We start from the raw sequence: 24,910 nt of genomic DNA on the forward strand, positions 1-24,910 counted from the left end.
GACTGGCTAACTTTAGCTAGCTGTTAGCCATGAGCTAATCATCATATCTATGTTATGGAGCTAGCTCGTCTTCTTTGCTGTCATCGAATGTGTCTCGTAGCTGAGGTTTAACGCTACGTGTTAACAACATTTAACATGCATGAGAAAATGTATGCATTGTTTTTTTTTTAATGTCCAACTGCTGACGAGCTAACGAGTTGGCTAGTTGGTGCTAAGCTAACGTTAGCTAGCTCCCCTCGTTAGCTATTTCCCCCCAAACTGGCATTTTGTTTTGTTTTGTTAATAATAATGACAGTTTGTTTGTTTTGTGTCGTCGTGTCGTATAGCTACATGTCACGGGGGGGGGGTTATTTTATTTATTTATTTTACTCAACTTGCAGCCAAAAGAAGAAACATAAGTTGTTGCCACCTACTGTGCAGAATAATAATAATAATGTTATTGATTGATTGAAAATTGTATTAACAGATTGCAGAATGGGTACAATACAGTACAGCTCAATACACACAATTGTTAAGGGGATGCAGACCAGAGAAAGACTTTCGTCTTGTTTACATCAGGATCCCTCATTTTCAATTCATCAGGATACATGACATACAGATATACAGTACTGCTACATCTATACATTTATGACATACCAGATTTGCAAATACGGTACTGTTTGTGATACAAAAAGAGTCCAGAAAAGGGAGTATATACATTTGACGTAAACACTGTACATTGGAGGAGGTTGGGTGGGTAGGAGGGGTTGGGGGGGGGGGGGGGGGGGAGAAACACTGTACAAGCAAGACTGTACATTGGAATATTGACAACCATACTAGGTAATTTACTGTACATTGGAGGGGGTTGGGGGGGGGACACTGTACAAACAAGCAAAACTGTACATTGGAATATTGACAACCATACTAGGTAAATTACTGTACATTGGAGGGGGTTGGGTTAGGACATTTACAGGGGCCAGTTTCGAATTGCAGTCTCCCGTAGGTGTTCTTTGAGAGTGGTTTTGAAAGTGGGTAGTGATTCACATTCCTTTACAGCTGTGGGTAGGGCGTTCCACATTGATGTGGCATAATTGCGAAACGTGTTTAGTCCCTTGTTTGAGCCAAATCTGGGTTTAACATGATTTGTGGAACTCCCTCTGCTGGCATCTAGACATTTATGACATACCAGATTTACAAATACAGTACAGTTTGTGATACAAAAAGAGTTTAAAAACAAGAGAGAGTGCTGTCATATGGCCAGGTGTTGTTCCACCAGCCAGGTGTTGCTGCACGTGACGTGATTGTTGATTATTATTATTATTATTATTATTATTATTATTATTATTATTATTATTATTATTATTACCCTAACCATATAACCCATATGTCCTGATGAATTGAAAATGGGGGACCCTGATGTAAACAAGATGAAAGTCTTTCTCTGGTCTGCATCCCCTTAACAATTGTGTGTATTGAGCCGTACTGTATTGTACCCATTCTGCAATCTGTTAAATAAAATGTTCAATCAATCAAAGTCGGGATTTGATCGAAATCGAGTTGATTGTTGATTGGCAGCAGTTCAGATGGAACAGCTATCGCCTGTAGAGATAGGGGTACAAAACGCCATGATCTGACCTTGAAACTAATTAAATTGCGCTGTTGTGTGTGTGGTTAGGGGGTTTATTAAAATGTGAACATGTTGTGCCGCTGAACGTTTGGCATCAATGGTGTTTTTATCTGTGTTTTGTCTCCAGCTGGGTTTAACGGAGACATTGAAACGACACTTGAAGCCCCTCCCTCAGCAGAGCAACAACAGACGTCTCTCTCGACCCTCCTCGCTAAGCAACAACTCCGAGAGAGACCCCCCAGTTGGACTCATGACATTCTGAGGGGGTCGACGGCCCTCTCACCCCGCGCGGCGGCCCATGTGCCCGCGTTCCCGTTTCCCTCCCTGTAGCCCTCCTCACCCCTCAAGCTGACGCAGAACCCCAGGCACCTTCCTCCCCTCCCCCACCCCCACCACCACTCCCACCACCACCACCACCACCACCCCGGCGCGCTGCCCCCCCCTCCCCCCGGCGGCGGCGGCATGGCGTCCGGCACGGAGACCGTGCACTACATCCACCTGCACAACAGCAGCCAGTCGGTGCTGGAGGCGCTGCGCACGCAGCGGCGCGAGGGCCTCTTCTGCGACGTCACGGTGCGCATCCACGACGCCTCGCTGCGCGCCCACGCCTGCGTGCTGGCCGCCGGCAGCCCCTTCTTCCAGGACAAGCTGCTGCTGGGCCACTCGGAGATCTCGGTGCCGCCGCTGGTGCCGGCGGAGACGGTGAAGCAGCTGGTGGACTTCATGTACAGCGGCTCGCTGGTGGTGCTGCAGTCGCAGGCGCTCTGCATCCTCACGGCCGCCAGCATCCTGCAGATCAAGACGGTCATCGACGAGTGCACCCAGATCATCTCGCAGCGCAAGGCGGCGGCCGGAGCGGCTGCCGCGGCGGCTGCGGGCGCGGCGGCGGCGGCGGGTGGGGGGGGGATGCTGGGCGGAGTCCTGCCCAAGCAGGAGGAGCGGGGCGGCTCTAAAGGGGGGAGGGAGAGCGGCGGCGGGGGCGGGAGCTGCGCGGGAGGCGGCGGCGGCGGCGGTTACCCCAACTTCTCCAACTTCATGGCGGAGTGCGCGACCACCGGCATGGCCGTCGTCGGCGACAGCGGCGCCATGGAGCAGGGCGGCGGCGTCAACCCCGTGGCCCTGCTGACGATGGGGGACCTGGGGCCCGGCGCCATGTGCGGCGCCGCCGCCGCCGAGGGCCTGGTGGGCTCCGCCGCCATGAAGCAGCAGAACTCCGGCTGCGCGCAGCAGCAGGACGTGGGCTACAAGCTGCGCGACCTCCTGGCTCAGACGGCCAACGGTAACAACAGCGGCGGCGGCGGCGGGGGCGGGGGGGGCAGCCTGTCGGCGGGCTGCAGCTCCGGCGTGGGCAGCGTGGACAGCATCGGCAGGGACAGCCTGCGCGGCGGCGGCAACGCCACGGACCTCTCGGACGACCTGGTGGGCATGGAGCGCTACAGCGAGGAGGAGGAGCTGGACGGGCGGGAGCGGGGGAGGGACGGAGAGCGAGAGAGGGGCTCCTCCTCCGGCGGCGGCGGACACAGCCGCAAGCAGAGGCAGCCACTCAGACTACAGGTACGGAGGGGAGGGGGGGGGTGGTGGGGGGAGGGAGGGAGGGAGGGTGGGTATGGGAAGAGTTGCTATGGTTACAGCTTTAAGGCATGCGGCGCTGCAATGTTCTGCTTCCAGCGAAAGCTCTTCCCCTCTTCACTGCATTGGCGTATTATATATATCTCTGAAATGTTTCGGCACTTAACATAATTGAAGAGAGGCTGTCTTCGCGTCTAAAAACTTCCTTTTTTCTTATTTTGCCTAGTTGATATTCCATGGACTTCCGCCTACCTACCGTGGGTCATTAAACTTATTAAGAGTGTGTGTGTGTGTGTGTTTGTGTGTGTGTGTGTGTGTGTGTGTGTGTGTGTGAGAGAGTGTGAGAAAGGCCGGCATCATCATCTTCTCACTGCTTTTTACATTCCTCTTGTAGATCTCGTCTGAGGTGCTCTCTGCTTTCGCCGTCTCTCTCTCTCCCGAGGCTCACACTCCTGTATATCTACAGACACACATCCTATAATATCTACGCGGCGATGCGTTTCATGTTCATGTGTTTTCTCCTTCCTCAGGTCCTGGGCGGAGAGCGGGTGGTGGTGAAGGATGAGGGGGTGCAGGACGGCACCGTCTACACCCTGGAGGACGGGAGGCGTGACGGCGAGCAGGACAGCTCGCAGGAATCCATGGCGGGCTTCGGTCAGGTGGGCATAGAGAGAGAGAGTCGGGGGGGGCTAGTTGGCATGAGAGCCGTTTAAGTTTATGTTTATTTAGGATCCTCCCCATTAGCTTTTTGCACTCGACAAAAGCTATTCTTCCTGGGGTCGGGCACACACAACAATACAACAATATTCAATACTTTACATCATTATCAACATCAATTACATCATTATCAACATCATTAACAATCTCATCCTCAGTTAAGATACTTATCGGTATAAAGTATTAAAATCAAATAATTAAAATCAATTAAATAGTGCTTCCTGAGCAGCACTCACTGCCATCAACATAAATACAATTAACAGTGCATGCTCGTTAGTAGATGGTATTTTAATGTTTTCTTGAAAGTGGTTTTGGATTCTATTTCAGCGAAGGCAATGAGTTCCGTTCCATGGGCCGCCGTCCTCCACTAAAGGAGATCCTCAGTTCACTAATAGTCACAGGAGCCTGATTGACGACTAATCCATTTTTGTTTCAATCGACAAAATCTGTCAAATGTCTCCCATGCAGTCATATACAGACTTTAGAAGGACCCATCTTAATGTAGTTCTTACCAGAGATATGCTGATCCATTTTAATTATCGTTTAAAATCTAGATCTTACCCGAGAGATGTGCTGATCATTTTAAATAAATCTAGCGCTAGTCATTGGAGGAAATAATAACTTGGTTGGTCAGCAGCACGGAATGAAAACAATCATCCCGGCTACTTGTTGGCACACACGGGAAGAGAGAGAGGGGCTCATTGGAATATAATGTCGGTCAATAAAGATAAAAGAATAAAAAGTTACGAGCCAAATTTGTATATATATCGAGGGTTAATTTCATTATTTTTTCTTCTTTTATTAATTCACGTTAATTGACGCCAGTGTTTGAGTAAAGAAATGAGCCTTTAAGTGAGAGGAGGAGAGGGGGAGGAGGAGAGGGGGAGGAGGAGAGGGGGAGGAGGAGAGGAGAGGGGAGGAGAGGGGGAGGGCGGGCTCTGCTGCATCTCACCGTCACCGTGCCTTCAGGCTACAGAGAACATCTGCCACACGGAGAGGAGAGGAGTCAGTTTGCCAGGTTGCTCAAAAGTACTGAACAGTCAGAGTCTCCACTGAAAAGGGACTATATTCACTCTGTGTGTTTGTGGAGGTTCATGAATATAACTTTCGCTGAGGAGGATGTACGTCGGTGTCTGAGGAGGATACTGCTGTCTGATATCGGGCAGATACCAGGCTAACGCAAGGCGTCTGTGTCTCTGAGGACGTACCGATACTGCTGTCTGATATCGGGCAGATACCAGGCTAACGCAAGGCGTCGGTGTCTGAGGAGGACGTACCGATACTGCTGTCTGATATCAGGGCAGATACCAGGCTAACGCAAGGCGTCGGTGTCTGAGGAGGACATACCGATACTGCTGTCTGATATCGGGCAGATACCAGGCTAACGCAAGGCGTCGGTGTCTGAGGAGGACGTACCGATACTGCTGTCTGATATCAGGGCAGATACCAGGCTAACGCAAGGCGTCGGTGTCTGAGGAGGACATACCGATACTGCTGTCTGATATCGGGCAGATACCAGGCTAACGCAAGGCGTCGGTGTCTCTGAGGAGGACGTACCGATACTGCTGTCTGATATCGGGCAGATACCAGGCTAACGCACGGCGTCGGTGTCTCTGAGGACGTACCGATACTGCTGTCTGATATCGGGCAGATACCAGGCTAACGCACGGCGTCGGTGTCTCTGAGGACGTACCGATACTGCCGTCTGATATCGGGCAGATACCAGGCTAACGCACGCCGTCGGTGTCTGAGATTCTCCGTGTGTGTGTGTGTGTGTGTGTGTGTGTGTGTGTGTGTGTGTGTGTGTGTGTGTGTGTGTGTGTGTGTGTGTGTGTGTGTGTGTGTGTGTGTGTGTGTGTGTGTGTGTGTGTGTGTGTGTGTGTGTGTGTGTGTGTGTGTGTGTGTGTGTGTGTGTGTGTGTGTGTGTGTGTGTGTGTGTGTGTGTGTGTGTGTGTGTGTGTGTGTGTGCGTGCGCGCGCGCGATTCCCGGCCATTGGGGGCCGTCTAATCTAGACGGCCAGCATTTCAAAACAGACTTGCATTGTGCGTGAGGCTGTTGGTAGAGCTAAATCTATACTTTATATAGTATTGCTATCTGTCCATTCTCATTGTCAATTGAGACCATAAACCGTCCCTTCAAAATGGCTTAAAGAAATAATTGTATAGCCTCGTGAATACAAGCGTTATATGGGGTTTGGCAGGGGAGGAAACGAACTTTTTGGCTTACCAGCCAACTGGCGAGTATCTGATTTTTTTTACCAGCCAAACCGATTTTTTACCAGACAAAAAAAAATCGCTAATTGTGATAATTACTTCTTTGTATGTCAAGCCGCGTCAATGTTGTGTATGCATCTGGGTAGGCACACTGTGCCTTTAAGACAGCACAGTGCTGTGAAGTACCGTCAAGTGTTGTGGTAACGTCAGTTGGGTTGGTGTGCTGTTGTGCACAGTGCACTGGTTGAGCTAGCCCCTTTCGTGACTGCGATGTGCAAGCCAGGGGCTTTTGAGCATGAAATAAAATGTCTAACCTTACGTCGTAGTCCGGTGCTTTTTTGGAAACATTATAGTCATAACAGATACACCTAGCTGGCTGCTTTGAGAACACGGGGCTAACGTTAGCTAGCAAGCAGCTATAGCTAAACGCTAACTAGAAGCTAACCATTGTATACAGTTCCAGTAGACTAACATTACACCTCTGATTTAAATGTGTCCTTAGTAACTTATACTCAAGGGTTGTACTAGGGTTGGATGCAGTTCCCCGTTGGTCAGTCTGTCTGTTTTCCATCTTCTGCTGTGTTTAACGTTATCTGTTTGCGAGTGCTCCTGATGGCTAGCCTAGTACCGCGGGACTTTTATTATTATATGTCCGCGGGTTGGCCAGTACTGCGCAAACGTTTATTAAACATTATATGTCCGCGGGTGGTCTTGTGCAGTGCTCTCGTGGCACTGTCAACTAAAGCGAACACTCAGAAGACGCGCACCGTTTGCCAGTGCAGTGATTGCAGAATGTTTTATTTTTTTGTATACTCGCCAGCAGGGGAGGAAACAAACCTTTTTGGCTTACCAGCCAACTGGCGGGTATCTGATTTTTTTTACCAGCCAAACGTAAAAAATACTAGCATTTGGCCAGTAAAGTGGCCTAATTTCCTCCCCTGGGGTTTGGTCTAGTATATTTCCTGGAAGGCGAGATACAGGGCGCTAAGCTAATGACATTAAATCGAACAGCGTTTCGGCACTACAGAAGCTAGAGCTAAAACTCAAAATGCACATTGTCGGTATTCATGGTCCACCATGAATGCAATAAAGGGGGGGGGGGGCGGGGGACGTCGTTTCTGATTATTGATTACCAATAACTGCGTTAGCCTCAGTAGCCACATTCGCTGATCGCCTGGTTGGCTATGATAACAAGGCCTGATCAGCATGTAATTTACATGAAAAATATCTTACCGTGGGCCGGTTGGATCCCCAAAAGGATTTCCCAGTTATCGATCGGCATCTGGTAGATCGATATGTCCATTGGCTGATGATATATTCCTTTACTGCATAGTGAATTCGGCATCGCAAAAGGTATTCCAAGCTACAGTCTACATGTATAGATTCCAGCTAACAGTAAACTCCATTCAAAGTCAAAAAAAATAAAGCACCGTTCTGTCACAGCATTATCGAGACAGCGCCCCTACGAGGATCTGGCCGGTAATGCACTTTTCAGAATTCCAAGAGTGGGGTAAATCTGCAGTGCCGCTCGGTGACATTGAGTAGTAGGTTATTAAAATGGAATAAAAGCCAAAACAACCTTACCGTTGGATCCGAAACACTGACATGTCCGTGGTTGGCCGGGAACCAGTTAAGCAGAGTTTTTTTTTTTATCCACTTTTTCTCCCATTTTCTATATTTTCTCCCATCCCAATTTCGTATCATCCAATTCAACCCTCCCCTGTCACGAACGCTGTTTCTTGCCTCCCACAAGCCGGCTGCAATGTGGACTAAGTCATACATAGTACAAGCCCCCTCCGGTACTTGAGGTAACAGCAGTCGCATCTTTTCACCTGCGCAGCTCGATCTCTCAGTGGCGAGGAGTAACGCGTGGGAGGCTCACGCTGCCCCCGACACTTCCTGATTCTACTGCACAGGCGCACCAACCGACCTGTAGGAGTCGCTGTCCACAACGCCCGATCCCCACCCATCAGTTTCCCACCCCCTAATACGGCCAATGTGTATTAGTATGGACGGCCAGCTAAACTGAAAGCAATGTGGAGCGCTGGGCTCGAACAGGCGAGCCCAGCGTCTCTGCATTCGTGGCAAGCGCCTTGCCCACTACGCCACGTAGCCGCCCAGTTAAGCAGAGTTAAGGAATTTAGAATATCATTAAGTCAACTATCCAGTTTATTTTTATAGTGTAACGTTTGGCTATTTGAAGGAGAGCGAAAGAGAGACTTGTTACGCACGGCGCGAGTCAGTGACACTGTGCTCCGTTGTCTCGGAATGGGTTTGGTAGCTTTTTTTCTCCGTAGATCGTGCCGCGTTACCGTTTTAAAGTCGTAGGGAAGATTGATTTTATATGAAAACCGATTTATGTATAATTTAGCTAGCTCGCTAACTCTACTGGCATTAAAGCAAGCTTTCAGGAGGGGCGGGGCGGGCCGCCCCTTCAAGGCAATGGTAGGGGAAACACTGGGTTTAGGGTTATTCTGTAGGTTTAGGGTTATTCTGCATTGGAGGTTTAGATTCAAGATTCAAGAGGTTTATTCATCACATACAAGAAGACATATAGTGAAATGAAGGTGGCCATGCCCGCTTCGATTGTGCAACAAATACAAATAATAATAGAATAGAATATAAATAAATAAAATAGACATGATAAAAGTACTAAGATAAAATACAAAAGGTAATGAGTCCTATGTAGGGATGCACCGAAAATTCGGCTACCGAAAATTATCGGCCGAAAATGGTTAAAACGGCTCTTTCGGCTTTCGGCCGAAAGGGTTTTAGAACCGAAAATATATGACCGAAAGTCAAATAACGTGTTGTTGTGATGACGTCATCAAAACGCGACTACACTACAGACATACCGGTAGCATGCGCAACATGTAACGTGAGCAGCTTGGCAGCTCTTCCTGCATTCTACAGCCTGTGATAACTAACTCCTCTTGGGAGTAGGGATGCCCCCCGAAACCCGGTTCTAAACTAAATTAGAAAAAAACGGAGTATTGATCAGCTCCGACGTTAACGGTACTGCTATCAGTAGTCTAGGAGCGGATTAGCTACGGAGCTAACAGTGTACCATCCATCTGCGACGCAACGGTGGCAGCAACAGTGGACACTGAGTAATGTTAACTGTAGTATCCGAAACTTGTTGATGCCGTACGCTTCAGACGCTCTCAGTCTTTGAATCCTCCCGTTCCATATCCACGCACAAGAAAAGCACCGACCACGAAGTAGTATCAACTATTTAATGTCCAACTCGGGTTTACACGTTCTTGTTTCCTAATTATATATAGAGCAGCGAGATTAACAAAGTTTATCCAGAGAGAGAGATCTAAAAACTGTCTGGCTCCACTCTCTCATCACTTGGCCTGAACACCGGTAAAATCTGCGTTGTTTTCTTTCTAAACCAAAAGCTGTCACCTTGCCGCAGCTGACAGTAATCAATGACATCACCGTTATCCTGTCAAACTAAAAGTCCCTCGGCCTATCAGCCAAATATCCTGTAAGAAACAAACTAACAACAAAGAAAACATTTTAACTTCTATAATAATAATATCCATCTATTTATCCTATGAAATACAAGGCAAAAATGCTTTTCTATTAACTGCTATTAACTGAAATTACTCTTAATTACCAGACTAGGCATTTAGGCACCTACATTACCGGCCCCTAATTGTTATCAACGGCCTTGAAACAATTACCCAAAAATATAAACTTAAGGCGTCTAAATGTCATTTAACTTAAACATCACAATCTAAAGTCTCAAAATTAAACTAGACTGAAGAAGTGAAGCTCTTGATCTTCGCTCTGCCCATGACGGAGACTTGACTTCGGTTCATCATCTTTTTCTCCCCACCCGAGGTGAGGCTTTGCCTTCGGAATAAAGTTCATCAAAAGTCCTCAGACTCGTGAAGAAGGACGAGCTTGGTTATTGGGCGACGAAGCTCGTTGGTCTTGGTCTTGACTGTCACTTGGCGAACAAAACCTCTCTTGTCAGGAAAGGTCTCCACGATCCTCCCAAGTGGCCATGAATTTCTGGGCGAAGTATCATCCACGATCAGCACCACGTCACCTTTACTGAAGTTTCTTCTAGGTGTGGACCACCTTTGTCGTTCTTGGAGCTGGGTGAGGTACTCCTTGCACCAGCGTTTCCAAAAAACGTCTGTGATGTACTGAACTTGTCGCCATCTGCGTCTAGCGTACTGATCGTCTTTATTGAATACTCCGGGTGGTAGTTGGGGCTTGACCTTGAGTAGCAACAAGTGGTTGGGCGTTAAAGCCTCCAGGTCGTTGAGATCCGTCGATGCCTTTGTGATGGGTCTGCCGTTTATGATGGCTTCGGCTTCACACAACAGAGTGTGAAGCCCCTCCTCATCCAAGGTTTGTTCCTTCACTGTTGTATTTAGAACTTTCCGCACGGAACGGATCATCCTTTCCCAGCTCCCTCCGTGATGAGAGCCTGCTGGCGGGTTGAAGTGCCATTGGATACCTTTCTGCTGCAAGGTTTTCTCTATCTCGTTGGTATTCCACGTCTTCAACGCTTTCTTTAACTCAGTGTCAGCTGACCTGAGGTTGGTTCCATTATCCGAGTACATCTCTCTTACTTGTCCTCTTCTCGCAAGGAATCTCCTGATTGCGTTCAGGCATGCATCTGTGTCGAGTGAAGATGCTACCTCTAGATGCACGGCTCGTATAGCGAGACACGTAAAGATGACTCCGTATCTTTTTGCCTCCCCTCTTCCTCTTTTCACTAGGAATGGGCCGAAGTAATCAACGCCGACTCTTGTAAAGGGGGGGTCGTCTGGCAGGACCCTGCAGGTAGGTAGGTCTGCCATGAGTTGCTGTCCAGTTGTTCCATGTAGCCTTTTGCAGGTGACGCACTTATGCAAAAAACGTCTGATGGCTCCATTTGCTCCAGGTATCCAGAACCTTTGACGCAGCTGAGCCAACATGTGATTTCTTCCTGCGTGAGCTGTGTTGTCGTGAATATGTCTCAGCACAAGCCTTGTGATGTGCGAGTCTTTGGGCAAGATTACTTGCTGCTTGGCTTCGTCAGGCATTGCCGCTCGGCTCAGCCTTCCTCCTACTTTCATGATTCCATCCTCCAGTATTGGATTCAACTTGAAGAGTGAGCTACTTTTCTTCACCCTTCCTTGTTCCACTAGCATTGTCAAATCTTCTTTGAAGGTTCGTTTCTGGGTGTGCTTGACAATTTCTTTTTCTGCCACGGCTAGATCTTTGCAGGTGAGGCCTGTTCCTTGGAAAGCCTTTTTGAACCGGCTCACTTTGCTTTTTCCATCTGGTGCCTTTCTCTCTTCTTTCAGCTCTTTAAGCAGGACCTTCAGCTTCAGAAACCAGGCAACAGCGCGTTTAAGCCTTGTCCAGGATGAGAAATGGTTCATCAACTGTCCTGTTGCGTCTTTCGGCTCTTCCGCCTGAATGACATGCACTTGAGCTACTCCTTTGATCTCCAGATCATCGACGTCCAGCATTCCAGGATCTGGGTTCTTGGGCCACTGGTCTTGTAAACAGTGCAGGAAACTTGGTCCCGACAGCCAGTTTTGTTCCTTCAGGAATGCGTCGACAGTCTGTCCTCTTGAGACGAGATCTGCGGGGTTCACAGTGGTATTGACATACCTCCACTGTGAGGTCTGAGAATGCTCCAGGATAGCTATGACTCTATTAGTCACAAATGTCTTGAATCTTGTGCTTTCGCTGTTCAAGTACTTCAGCACAGCTGTGCTGTCGGTCCAAAAGATAGAATCTTGCAGCTCGAGTTCGAGCTCTTTCTTGAGAAACTTGTCCATCTTGACGGCAGCTACGGCCGCGGTCAGCTCCATCCTTGGTATGGTTGGAGACTTTAAGGGTGCGACCCTCGCCTTTGCCATCATCAGGGCAGTTTGAACTATGCCAGTCGCGTTGCGCAGTAGCAGGTAGCTTGTTGTTCCATAAGCCTCTAGACTTGCGTCGGCGAAGTGGTGGAGCTGTGCGGAGACTGGAGCTCCAAACTGCTTCGTCTTGATGCATCTGTCCACTCCGAAGTTCTCAAGCCTTTGCAGTCCTGAGATCCATTTTTCCCATGTCTGGATGACGTTATCTGGTAGCTCCTCGTCCCAGCCATACTTCTGCCTGCAGATATCCTGTAGGAGTATCTTGGCGGGCAGCACCACTGGAGCGAGAAACCCCAAAGGGTCGAAGATAGAGCTGACGAGGGAAAGCAGGCCTCTCCTAGTGTGCGGGCGATCTTTGAGGTTGATCTTGAACCTGAACTGGTCTGATTCGGCGCACCACTGGATCCCCAATGCTCTCTCCACCGGCAGGTTGTCTTCGTCTAAGTCCAGGTCTTGAAACCCTTGGGCTCTTTCTTCTTCGGGGATCGAGTTGAGCAACATTCGGCTATTGCTCGACCATTTCGTCAAGCGAAATCCACCTTTTGCCAACATCTTTCGTAAGCCAGCACAAAGAGTGATGGCTGTCTCTTCGTCGGCGGTCGACTTAAGACAGTCGTCGACGTAAAAGTTCTTCTTGACTGTTTTGGCTGCTTCAGGGCCAAACTCTTCCTCGTGATCCGTTGCACATTTCTGCAGTGCAAACGTTGCAACACTTGGCGATGATGTTGCACCAAAGATGTGGACTAACATCTTGTGTTCGACAAGTTTCTTTTCGTAGTTCCCTTCAGGCCACCAGAGGAATCTGAAGAGGTCGGTGTCTTCATCGCTGACTCTGACCTGGTGGAACATAGCCTCCACGTCGGCCATGACCGCCACGGTCTCTTGTCTGAACCTTGTCAGGACCCCTATTAGGGAGCTTGTCAGGTCCGGTCCCTGCAGAAGCTGCTGGTTCAGTGATGTTCCTTGAAAGCTTGCTCCGCAGTCGAAGACGACACGTAGATTCTTTTTAACTGGATGTCTGACTCCGTGGTGAGGCAGATACCACTTTCTTCCTTTTGCTGACTCCTGATCAGCGTTGTCGAGTCTCACAGCGTAGCCCTTCTTGAGGATATTATCCATGTACGCCACGTACTCTGTGCAAAATTTGTCGTCTTTCGAGAATCTTTTTCGTAGGTTCAGCGCACGTTGTTCGGCAACTGATCTGCTGTTGGGCAAGCACAGTGTTTTGTTCTTGACTGGCAGGCAAACACTGTAATGTCCGTCCACAAGTTTTGAGGATCGTGACACCATATTCATGAACTGGTGATCGTCCTTTGACATCTCGATGTCTTCATCTTGTCCGGCGTCCGGAAAGTCTACTTTGAACTGCTGCTGCCAAAGCTCGTCTAGCCTGGCGACTGAGATCCGATTTGCGGTCACTGCTGTCCGCTTGCTCTTCTGGCTTGCGTCACTTCCGCCTTTGAGCGGTCCATTAACTGTCCAGCCTAGGATCGTTCTGACGGCATATGGTCCTTTGTGCACGCTGCTCACCACTTGGAGCGGCTCCATTGCCTTCGGGACGTTTGCTCCTATGAGCAATCCAACCTGAGCTTGGATAGTGGGAAGCTTCACCTCCTTTAGGTGAGGCCATCGGCTGACATCCTCTTGCCGGGGAATGTTCTCCTTGGAGACGGGAATGGTTTTCCGAGAAAACACCTCTGGAAGCTCGATGAATTGTTTTCCATCCAGGCTGCTTATTTCCAGTCCATTCACAATATTTGTGTCCACAACAGATTCTGATCCCATTGTTCGCAGCAAGATGCTTGCTTTGCGTCCATCCATGTTCAGTTGTGAGATCAGCGACTCTGAGGCAAAAGTAGCTGAGCTACCCGGGTCCAGAAACGCGTACGTCGTTACTTCCTTGGTTCCCTTCTGTGCCTTGACGCGCACTGGAATAATCGAGAGGGCGCAATCCTCCTTTCCGGCCCCAGTGACACCGAAGGCCTCCATCATTTGTACAAGAGCACTTGTCACTTCTTGTTCCGTTGACTTCGCTTCCTCTTGAGAGTCTTTAGAGCGATCTTTAAAGTTGTAGTGAAGCAGTGTGGGGTGTTGTCGAGAGCATTCTTGACACTGCACTTTATCTGTGCAGCTGTTACTCATGTGACCATGTTTCAAACATGAAAAACATAGACCTTTGCCTTTTAGAAAGTCTATCTTCTCTTTGTGTGGTTTGCTCTTGAGTTTTCTACAAACTGTAAGGGTATGCTGCTCTCCGTTGCAATAGCCACAGGGCTTGCTGTTTGCGTCCACTGCAGCGGTTGGAGTCTTTGGTGTTGCACGTTCGTCGCTCTCCTTCATGCCTCTAGTCATTTCAGCCTTGGGGGAGTCAACTGCTGTAGCGTACACCTTTTGTGACTTGTGTGTCCTTGTCTTGTATTCTTTTGTTCTCTGTTGACTTGGTTCTTTTGTGGCTGTAGTGTTGTCCTTTATGTTTCCGTAGAGCGGGTGTAGAGCGTATCTAACTTGCTTGTTGACGAAGTCTACGAAATCCTTGAACCTTGCCCTTTTGTTGGTTCTTTCTTGTAAGTCGCAGGCGTGTCTTCTCCAAGATTCTCTGAGTCTGTACGGTAGCTTATTAGCCAGCGCTCTTATGTTGGATGCGTTTTCCAAGTCCTCCATGTAGCTTATATCCGTCATTGTGTTGGAGCAGCCTGTGAGGTACAATGCAAATGACTGTAATGCTGCACCGTCTTCAGGCTTGATTGTCTGCCACTCCAGAGCCTCTTTGATGTAGGCTTCCGCTATCTTGAAGTCGTCGCCGAAGAACTGTTTCAGCATTTGTTTAGCTTTGGTATAGCCTGCAGTAGGCTCCATGTGAATGCAGCTTTTGACCAGCTCATGTGGTTGTCCACTTGTGTACTGCAACAGAAACTGTAGTTTGAGAGAGTGGAGCCAGACAGTTTTTAGACAAAATGTAGTATCCGAAACTTGTTGATGCCGTACGCTTCAGACGCTCTCAGTCTTTGAATCCTCCCGTTCCATATCCACGCACAAGAAAAGCACCGACCACGAAGTAGTATCAACTATTTAATGTCCAACTCGGGTTTACACGTTCTTGTTTCCTAATTATATATAGAGCAGCGAGATTAACAAAGTTTATCCAGAGAGAGAGATCTAAAAACTGTCTGGCTCCACTCTCTCATCACTTGGCCTGAACACCGGTAAAATCTGCGTTGTTTTCTTTCTAAACCAAAAGCTGTCACCTTGCCGCAGCTGACAGTAATCAATGACATCACCGTTATCCTGTCAAACTAAAAGTCCCTCGGCCTATCAGCCAAATATCCTGTAAGAAACAAACTAACAACAAAGAAAACATTTTAACTTCTATAATAATAATATCCATCTATTTATCCTATGAAATACAAGGCAAAAATGCTTTTCTATTAACTGCTATTAACTGAAATTACTCTTAATTACCAGACTAGGCATTTAGGCACCTACATTAACGTTATGACGAGTTCATACTACACTACACGTATGAACTCGACATAACGTTAACGTTACTCCGTTTAAATGAAGTGTTTAATTAGCAGCAATCTGTTGTTGAAAATGTATCGTTAAACCGGAAATGGAAATGCGAGGACAGGAAGTCGTCATCAATCGTTGTAGTCTTTTAGTCTTAACAGTCTGGAATTAATGTATGCATTCAAAAGTGCTGAATAAATGTTTTATGGGCCCATAATAGTGATTATTAATATTATTTAAGTTGAGTTTAGCCATAATCAGGTAGCTAAAAAAAGAAAAAAAAACATATATATTTATATTAATCATTTTCGGCCTTTCGGCATTCGGTTTTCGGCCAACTGTTTCCTATTTTCGGTATCGGTTTCGGCCAAGAATTTCGGTGCATCCCTAGTCCTATGTACACTACTATACAATATACAGTTATACTCTATGTCACTATGCTATCCTAACTATATTACTATACAAAAACATCCAGTTATGTTTTTTCCTTAAAGTGACCCGTTTTCTTTCCTTTAAAGTGACCTGTTCTTATGTGTTTAAAGTGGGTATATACAATACAATAATTCTGTATTGGAGGTTTATGGTTATTCTGTATTGGAGGTTATTGGTTATTCTGTATTGGAGGTTATTGGTTATTCTGTATTGGAGGTTATTGGTTATTCTGTATTGGATGGTTAGGGTTTAGGTTTAGGAGACTGTGTTGGTTAGTGAAAGTGTTTGAGTTTTGAGATTTGCTATTGATTGTAATTAAGGTACATCTTCTCTGTGACCTCATCATCATTTATTTATTCGTACATGGAATTACCACAGTCTAACAACTTGATCAGTGTTGGGCGGCATCACGTTACTCAGTACTTTGTGCAACACGGTCTCATCAGGAAAGGTAAACAGACTGCACAACTGACACTACTGCCGGTCTCACAGCTATGGATGTTCTCCGTCAAACGAAAATAAGACGATGCCCCTTTTTCAATACGGTAGTTGGGTAATGCCAAATATTATGGTAAATGGTGCATTTATATAGCACTTTTATCCAAAGCGATTTACAATTTGTTCCTCACATTTCAGCATCTCTGTATTGTATTACTGATGCCTCCTTATTTATGTATTTTAAATATATTTTGTTATTAGGCATATTAGACCAAGCCTTTCAATGGTTCTTACAACAAGCAGTCTTTCTGCTGAGCATGTTAGACCTAATAGATTTGTGTTGTCGATTATGTCTGGCAGCATCATGCTTTTTCTTTTTTTAAATTCATTTGTCGTGTTTTGTCAGTTAGTCACAATACACATCGCTGCTTACAACTAAGTTTCAATTACGATTTTGGCTTCCCACAATCATGAAAAAAAGAGAATCCAGATAAGCGATTATTGTGCCGCATGCCGTGTTGCTCTCATTTTGTCTTGTGTTGTAAATGCAGCGCACCCTTCCTTCACAGCGCTGCGCTCCGCCCCTCCTCCCCCTCACGCTCTAACAGTAGTTTCAGCTCGTGTTGAGCCACGGCGCTTTTCTCCAGTTATTTTGAAATGTCTTTGGTAACTTGTATCTTCAATCTTTCAAAATGTTCAGTTGCTATCGCTATCGGCTCTATCTTTAATCTTTCAAAATGTTCAGTTGCTATCGCTATCGGCTCTATCTTTAATCTTTCAAAATGTTCAGTTGCTATCGCTATCGGCTCTATCTTTAATCTTTCAAAATGTTCAGTTGCTATTGCATGCACTCATCTGTGTTTCACTACACACTTGAGTGCATGCTTACCAACTGTTAGTCTGCAACACTACTATCACCGACATCTAAGAAGGGAGATCCCCCCTTGAATGGCCCTTCTAAGGTTTCTCTCCTCCACACTGCCTGTGGAGCATTTTTCCCTATTGTTAGGTTTTAGTGAGTTTTTCCTTACCTTCACGTGGGGTATGTCTGGGAGTGCTTGCATTCTTTCATTTATTTGCATTTATTTTAAAAAATTTTGACCTTATGGTGTTCTTGTTCTGTTCTTGACTTATTGTTATGTTTTCTTCTTGACTTGTTTAAAGAAGACATGTACGGCCCATGGGGACATTAACGTGTGTTGTCGGGCCTTATAAATAAATTTGATTTGATTTGTAGAAGATGACAGAAAGGCAGTCTTTGGTAACTTGTAGAAGATGACAGAAATGTCTTTGGTAACTTGTAGAAGATGACAGAAAGGCAGCCTTTGGTAACTTGTATAAGATGACAGAAAGGCAGCCTTTGGTAACTTGTAGAAGACGACAGAAAGGCAGCCTTTGGTAACTTGTAGAAGACGACAGAAAGGCAGCCTTTGGTAACTTGTAGAAGATGACAGAAAGGCAGCCTTTGGTAACTTGTATAAGATGACAGAAAGGCAGCCTTTGGTAACTTGTAGAAGACGACAGAAAGGCAGTCTTTGGTAACTTGTAGAAGACGACAGAAAGGTATCCTTTGGTAACTTGTAGAAGAAGACAGAAAGGCAGTCTTTGGTAACTTGTAGAAGACGACAGAAAGGCAGCCTTTGGTAACTTGTAGAAGAAGACAGAAAGGCAGTCTTTGGTAACTTGTAGAAGACGACAGAAAGGCGGTCGTTTGTAACTTGTAGAAGACGACAGAAAGGCAGCCTTTGGTAACTTGTAGAAGATGACAGAAAGGCAGTCGTTGGTAACTTGTAGAAGACGACAGAAAGGCAGCCTTTGGTAACAGAAAGGCAGCCTTTGGTAACTTGTAGAAGATGACAGAAAGGCAGTCTTTGGTAACTTGTAGAAGATGACAGAAAGGCAGCCTTTGGTAACTTGTAGAAGATGACAGAAAGGCAGTCTTTGGTAACTTGTAGAAGATGACAGAAAGGCAGCCTTTGGTAACTTGTAGAAGATGACAGAAAGGCAGTCTTTGGTAACTTGTAGAAGACGACAGAAAGGCAGCCTTTGGTAACTTGTAGAAGAAGACAGAAAGGCAGTCTTTGGTAACTTGTAGAAGACGACAGAAAGGCAGCCTTTGGTAACTTGTAGAAGATGACAGAAAGGCAGTCTTTGGTAACTTGTAGAAGTCGACAGAAAGGCAGCCTTTGGTAACTTGTAGAAGACGACAGAAAAGCAGTCGTTGGTAACTTGTAGAAGACGACAGAAAGGCAGCCTTTGGTAACTTGTAGAAGATGACAGAAAGGCAGCCTTTGGTAACTTGTAGAAGATGACAGAAAGGCAGCCTTTGGTAACTTGTAGACGATGACAGAAAGGCAGTTGTTGGTAACTTGTAGAAGATGACAGAAAGGCAGTCGTTGGTAACTTGTAGAAGATGACAGAAAGGCAATCGTTGGTAACTTGTAGAAGATGACAGAAAGGCAGCCTTTGGTAACTTGTAGAAGATGACAGAAAGGCAGTCTTTGGTAACTTGTAGAAGAAGACAGAAAGGCAGCCTTTGGTAACTTGTAGAAGACGACAGAAAGGCAGCCTTTGGTAACTTGTAGAAGATGACAGAAAGGCAGTCTTTGGTAACTTGTAGAAGACGACAGAAAGGCAGCCTTTGGTAACTTGTAGAAGATGACAGAAAGGTATCCTTTGGTAACTTGTAGAAGATGACAGAAAGGCAGTCGTTGGTAACTTGTAGAAGATGACAGAAAGGCAGTCGTTGGTAACTTGTAGAAGATGACAGAAAGGCAGTCTTTGGTAACTTGTAGAAGACGACAGAAAGGCAGCCTTTGGTAACTTGTAGAAGACGACAGAAAGGCAGCCTTTGGTAACTTGAAGAAGACGACAGAAAGACAGTCTTTGGTAACTTATAGAAGATGACAGAAAGGCAGTCTTTGGTAACTTGTAGAAGATGACAGAAAGGTCTTTGGTAACTTGTAGAAGATGACAGAACGGCAGTCTTTGGTAACTTGTAGAAGACGACAGAAAGGCAGCCTTTGGTAACTTGTAGAAGATGACAGAAAGGCAGTCGTTGGTAACTTATAGAAGATGACAGAAAGGCAGTCTTTGGTAACTTGTAGAAGATGACGGAAAGGTCTTTGGTAACTTGTAGAAGACGGCAGAAAGGCAGTCTTTGGTAACTTGTAGAAGAAGACAGAAAGGCAGTCTTTGGTAACTTGTAGAAGACGACAGAAAGGCAGCCGTTGGTAACTTATAGAAGATGACAGAAAGGTATCCTTTGGTAACTTGTAGAAGACGACAGAAAGGCAGCCTTTGGTAACTTGTAGAAGACGACAGAAAGGCAGCCTTTGGTAACTTGTAGAAGACGACAGAAAGGCAGCCTTTGGTAACTTGTAGAAGATGACAGAAAGGCAGCCTTTGGTAACTTGTAGAAGACGACAGAAAGGCAGTCTTTGGTAACTTGTATAAGATGACAGAAAGGCAGTCTTTGGTAACTTGTAGAAGACGACAGAAAGGCAGTCTTTGGTAACTTGTAGAAGACGACAGAAAGGCAGCCTTTGGTAACTTGTAGAAGAAGACAGAAAGGTCTTTGGTAACTTGTAGAAGATGACAGAACGGCAGTCTTTGGTAACTTGTAGAAGATGACGGAAAGGTCTTTGGTAACTTGTAGAAGATGGCAGAAAGGCAGCCTTTGGTACCTTGTAGAAGTTACAGGTGAAAACTACTGACGTGAAGCTGTTTGGTCTCAACAGCGGCATTGTTGACATTTACCAAACGAGACCATTTCTAAATGTAACCTACTGTATGTGAACAAACGTGAACGGTAATCAGTCCTTTAACCCCACGATATGATATTATCATCACAATACTAGAGTCATGATATTGTAATACCACGATATGTTGTGATTTATTACCTTTTCAACTGCAAATCATGTCCCCAATGGAAAACATTCAACATCTGCAATAAGAATATCATCTGTTTCATCTAACAAGATCATTTTAATATCTACATCATCTGTTTCATCTAACAAGATCATTTTAATATCTACATCATCTGTTTCATCTAACAAGATCATTTTAATATCTACATCATCTGTTTCATCTAACAAGATCATTTTAATATCTACATCATCTGTTTCATCTAACAAGATCATTTTAATATCTACATCATCTGTTTCATCTAATAAGATCATTTTAATATCTACATCATCTGTTTCATCTAACAAGATCATTTTAATATCTACATCATCTGTTTCATCTAATAAGATCATTTTAATATCTACATCATCTGTTTCATCTAATAAGATCATTTTAATATCTACATCATCTGTTTCATCTAACAAGATCATTTTAATATCTACATCATCTGTTTCATCTAACAAGGTCATTTTAATATCTACATCATCTGTTTCATCTAATAAGATCATTTTAATATCTACATCATCTGTTTCATCTAACAAGGTCATTTTAATATCTACATCATCTGTTTCATCTAATAAGATCATTTTAATATCTACATCATCTGTTTCATCTAACAAGATCATTTTAATATCTACATCATCTGTTTCATCTAATAAGATAATTTTAATATCTACATCATCTGTTTCATCTAACAAGATCATTTTAATATCTACAACATCATCTGTTTCATCTAACAAGATAATTTTAATATCTCCATCATCTGTTTCATCTAATAAGATCATTTTACATCATATGTTTAATCTAATAAGATAATTTTACATAATCTGTTTAATCTAATGATGTTTTTTATTGCAGTAAAATGGGATTGTCAAGCGAAAGAAACATTGATACTTTGTGCCGGTCGTCGTGTCGATATAATATTCGGCACGCAAAGTATCACGATATATATCGCTGTATGGATGTTTCCCCCGCTGTGGACTGAGGGGATGCGTGTGTTTGTTTGGCCGTGTGTTCCAGGACTTCTACGACGAGCAGGGCGTGTTCTCCGAGAGCTTCTGGCCCCAGAGCGAGCCGCCCCAGACCATGCCCTTCAACCCCCGAGGGCGGGGGGGCAACAAGCCCCTCTCCCCCCCGCCGCCCACGCAGAACATCAACAACCAGGTGGGTTCTCCTCCTTGTCCACCGTCGAGGATCCATGCAAAGGTATGGATCTCTACTGCGAAACTAAATACAGTCACCTAGGCCTGCCCCCCCGACTGTCTGAAGAAGTCGACTGAAGGCTAATCTGGCAATTGGTCCACTGATGGATACGTCTTGATATATATCTAGTGTGTGAAATCCTCGTTCTGTGCCCGTTTTCTTAGGCAGTTAGCCTCGATGGTATGTGCGCTAGGGCTGCAACTAATGACTATTTTGGTAGTCGACTAATCTGTCGATTTATTTTTTCGATTAGTCGACTAATCGAAAAACAATTATATACAAAAAAATATATATATATTATTATTATTTTATTTTTTTGCACTACCTATCTTTGTGAAAGTGGCTTCTCAGCTCTGGTCCAGCTGAAGACAGCAGAGGACTACGGCTCCTTTCGATCGATTAGTCGACTATTCGAGGTCAGCCCTACTATCATGTAAGAATAGTATTAGAATAGAAAGAAAATAATATAGTGATATGATATTTTATCCCTAGTTCATGATACCTCAGTGATGCCTTCACAGCAGTAACTAACGCTACCTGCCTTAGTGGGGGAAGGTTGTGTGGTTGCCATGGTTACAGAGGTATCGATTTACAACGGTATAAGAAGGAACACAAATACCCCTTTCCCACCGATTTTCTGAACCATAATTGAATATCGCTCTGTTATCGGGGGACACGTGGGGGGGGCCCTTAATCATGGGCCACGCACGCGATACGTAAACGGCTGTTATTGATCAGTTGGACAAGACGAGCTAAATCACACCTCTGGCGAACACAGGTTAACCGTCTGTAGTGTGGTAGTGAAAGGTTAACCGTCTGTAGTGTGGTAGTGAAAGGTTAACCTGTAGTGTGGCAGTGAAAGGGTTAACCGTCTGTAGTGTGGTAGTGAAAGGTTAACCTTCTGTAGTGTGGCAGTGAAAGGGTTAACCTTCTGTAGTGTGGTAGTGAAAGGTTAACCGTCTGTAGTGTGGTAGTGAAAGGTTAACCTTCTGTAGTGTGGCAGTGAAAGGGTTAACCTTCTGTAGTGTGGTAGTGAAAGGTTAACCTTCTGTAGTGTGGTAGTGAAAGGGTTAACCTTCTGTAGTGTGGTAGTAAAGGGTTAACCTTCTGTAGTGTGGTAGTGAAAGGGTTAACCTTCTGTAGTGTGGTAGTGAAAGGTTAACCGTCTGTAGTGTGGTAGTGAAAGGGTTAACCTTCTGTAGTGTGGTAGTGAAAGGTTAACCGTCTGTAGTGTGGTAGTGAAAGGGTTAACCTTCTGTAGTGTGGTAGTGAAAGGGTTAACCTTCTGTAGTGTGGTAGTGAAAGGTCAACCGTCTGTAGTGTGGTAGTGAAAGGGTTAACCTTCTGTAGTGTGGTAGTGAAAGGTTAACCGTCTGTAGTGTGGTAGTGAAAGGGTTAACCTTCTGTAGTGTGGTAGTGAAAGGGTTAACCTTCTGTAGTGTGGTAGTGAAAGGTTAACCGTCTGTAGTGTGGTAGTGAAAGGGTTAACCTTCTGTAGTGTGGTAGTGAAAGGTTAACCGTCTGTAGTGTGGTAGTGACAGGGTTAACCTTCTGTGGTGTGGTAGTGAAAGGGTTAACCTTCTGTAGTGTGGTAGTGAAAGGTTAACCTTCTGTAGTGTGATAGTAAAGGGTTAACCTTCTGTAGTGTGGTAGTGAAAGGTTAACCTTCTGTAGTGTGATAGTAAAGGGTTAACCTTCTGTAGTGTGGTAGTGAAAGGTTAACCTTCTGTAGTGTGATAGTAAAGGGTTAACCTTCTGTAGTGTGGTAGTGAAAGGGTTAACCTTCTGTAGTGTGGTAGTGAAAGGTTAACCTTCTGTAGTGTGATAGTAAAGGGTTAACCTTCTGTAGTGTGGTAGTGAAAGGTTAACCGTCTGTAGTGTGGTAGTGAAAGGGTTAACCTTCTGTAGTGTGGTAGTGAAAGGGTTAAATCTGCTGTTTGGGCTGGTCTCAGATCAGCTCGGTCTGTGATGGAGGAGGTGCCCGGTGGGAATCCACTGACCCCCGGTCTGTTAGCAGGAAGGAAAAAGCAACTCTTTTTCTCCCGAAGTATTTATGACCTCCACTCCAGACTCGGTTCAAGTTCAAGTTCTGTTTTATTTGTCACATATAAGGTAGCCTACATGTACATTACAGTGAAATGCTTGGTTCTGTATGAGCCTCCTAAGATTATGCTTCATACAGTAAAAAAAAAGTAAAAAGAGTAAAGACCAAACACTATACAAAATATACAATATACAAAACTAAAGTACAAAATGCAAACAAAATGCAATAATGAGGTGTAGTGCGAATCTTTTAGTGATAAATAAAAAAATAAAATATGGTGTTGACTTAAAAAGTGTTTATTAGGGATGCACCGAATATTCGGCCACCCGAACATATCGGCCGAAAATGGTTAAAAAAAATGCCCGTTACTGTAGTCCAGGAGTCTGTTGTCCAGGGTGTTGCTAGGTAACCAGACAGGACTCCATTACTGTAGTCCAGGAGTCTGTTGTCCAGGGTGTTGCTAGGTAACCAGACAGGACTCCATTACTGTAGTCCAGGAGTCTGTTGTCCAGGGTGTTGCTAGGTAACCAGACAGGACTCCATTACTGTAGTCCAGGAGTCTGTTGTCCAGGGTGTTGCTAGGTAACCAGACAGGACTCCATTACTGTAGTCCAGGAGTCTGTTGTCCAGGGTGTTGCTAGGTAACCAGACAGGACTCCATTACAGTAGTCAAGGAGTCTGTTGTCCAGGGTGTTGCTAGGTGACCAGACAGGACTCCATTACTGTAGTCCAGGAGTCTGTTGTCCAGGGTGTTGCTAGGTGACCAGACAGGACTCCATTACTGTAGTCCAGGAGTCTGTTGTCCGGGGTGTTGCTAGGTGACCAGACAGGACTCCATTACTGTAGTCCAGGAGTCTGTTGTCCAGGGTGTTGCTAGGTAACCAGACAGGACTCCATTACAGTAGTCAAGGAGTCTGTTGTCCAGGGTGTTGCTAGGTAACCAGACAGGACTCCATTACTGTAGTCCAGGAGTCTGTTGTCCAGGGTGTTGCTAGGTAACCAGACAGGACTCCATTACTGTAGTCCAGGAGTCTGTTGTCCAGGGTGTTGCTAGGTAACCAGACAGGACTCCATTACTGTAGTCCAGGAGTCTGTTGTCCGGGGTGTGCTAGGTAACCAGACAGGACTCCATTACTGTAGTCCAGGAGTCTGTTGTCCGGGGTGTTGCTAGGTGACCAGACAGGACTCCATTACTGTAGTCCAGGAGTCTGTTGTCCAGGGTGTTGCTAGGTGACCAGACAGGACTCCATTACAGTAGTCCAGGCGGGAGGTGATGCATAACGTCTGACCACATGAGGTTAATATTTACTCTCCTAGTCTCTTCAGAATAGAATAGAGTAGAAATACTTTAATTATCCCGAGGGACATTTGACACTACAAATCGCTCACATT

At 45.5% G+C, this 24,910-nt stretch overlaps 1 protein-coding gene across 1 annotated transcript in view; it reads left to right on the top strand.

Moving 5' to 3' along the window:
• The window catches only part of zbtb45 (zinc finger and BTB domain containing 45), a 39,952-nt gene that overhangs the window by 236 nt on the left and 14,806 nt on the right, over nt 1-24,910 (top strand). The window contains exons 2-4 of the mRNA XM_084317858.1: nt 1,734-3,160; nt 3,706-3,834; nt 21,292-21,435. Of these exons, the coding sequence (XP_084173984.1) occupies nt 2,069-3,160; nt 3,706-3,834; nt 21,292-21,435 (1,365 nt within the window). The 5' untranslated portion in view covers nt 1,734-2,068. The remainder of the gene's footprint in view (nt 1-1,733; nt 3,161-3,705; nt 3,835-21,291; nt 21,436-24,910) is intronic.

Source organism: Notolepis coatsorum (genome assembly GCF_963971535.1).
Source record: "Notolepis coatsorum genome assembly, chromosome: 7".
NCBI classification, from domain to species: domain Eukaryota; kingdom Metazoa; phylum Chordata; class Actinopteri; order Aulopiformes; family Paralepididae; genus Notolepis; species Notolepis coatsorum.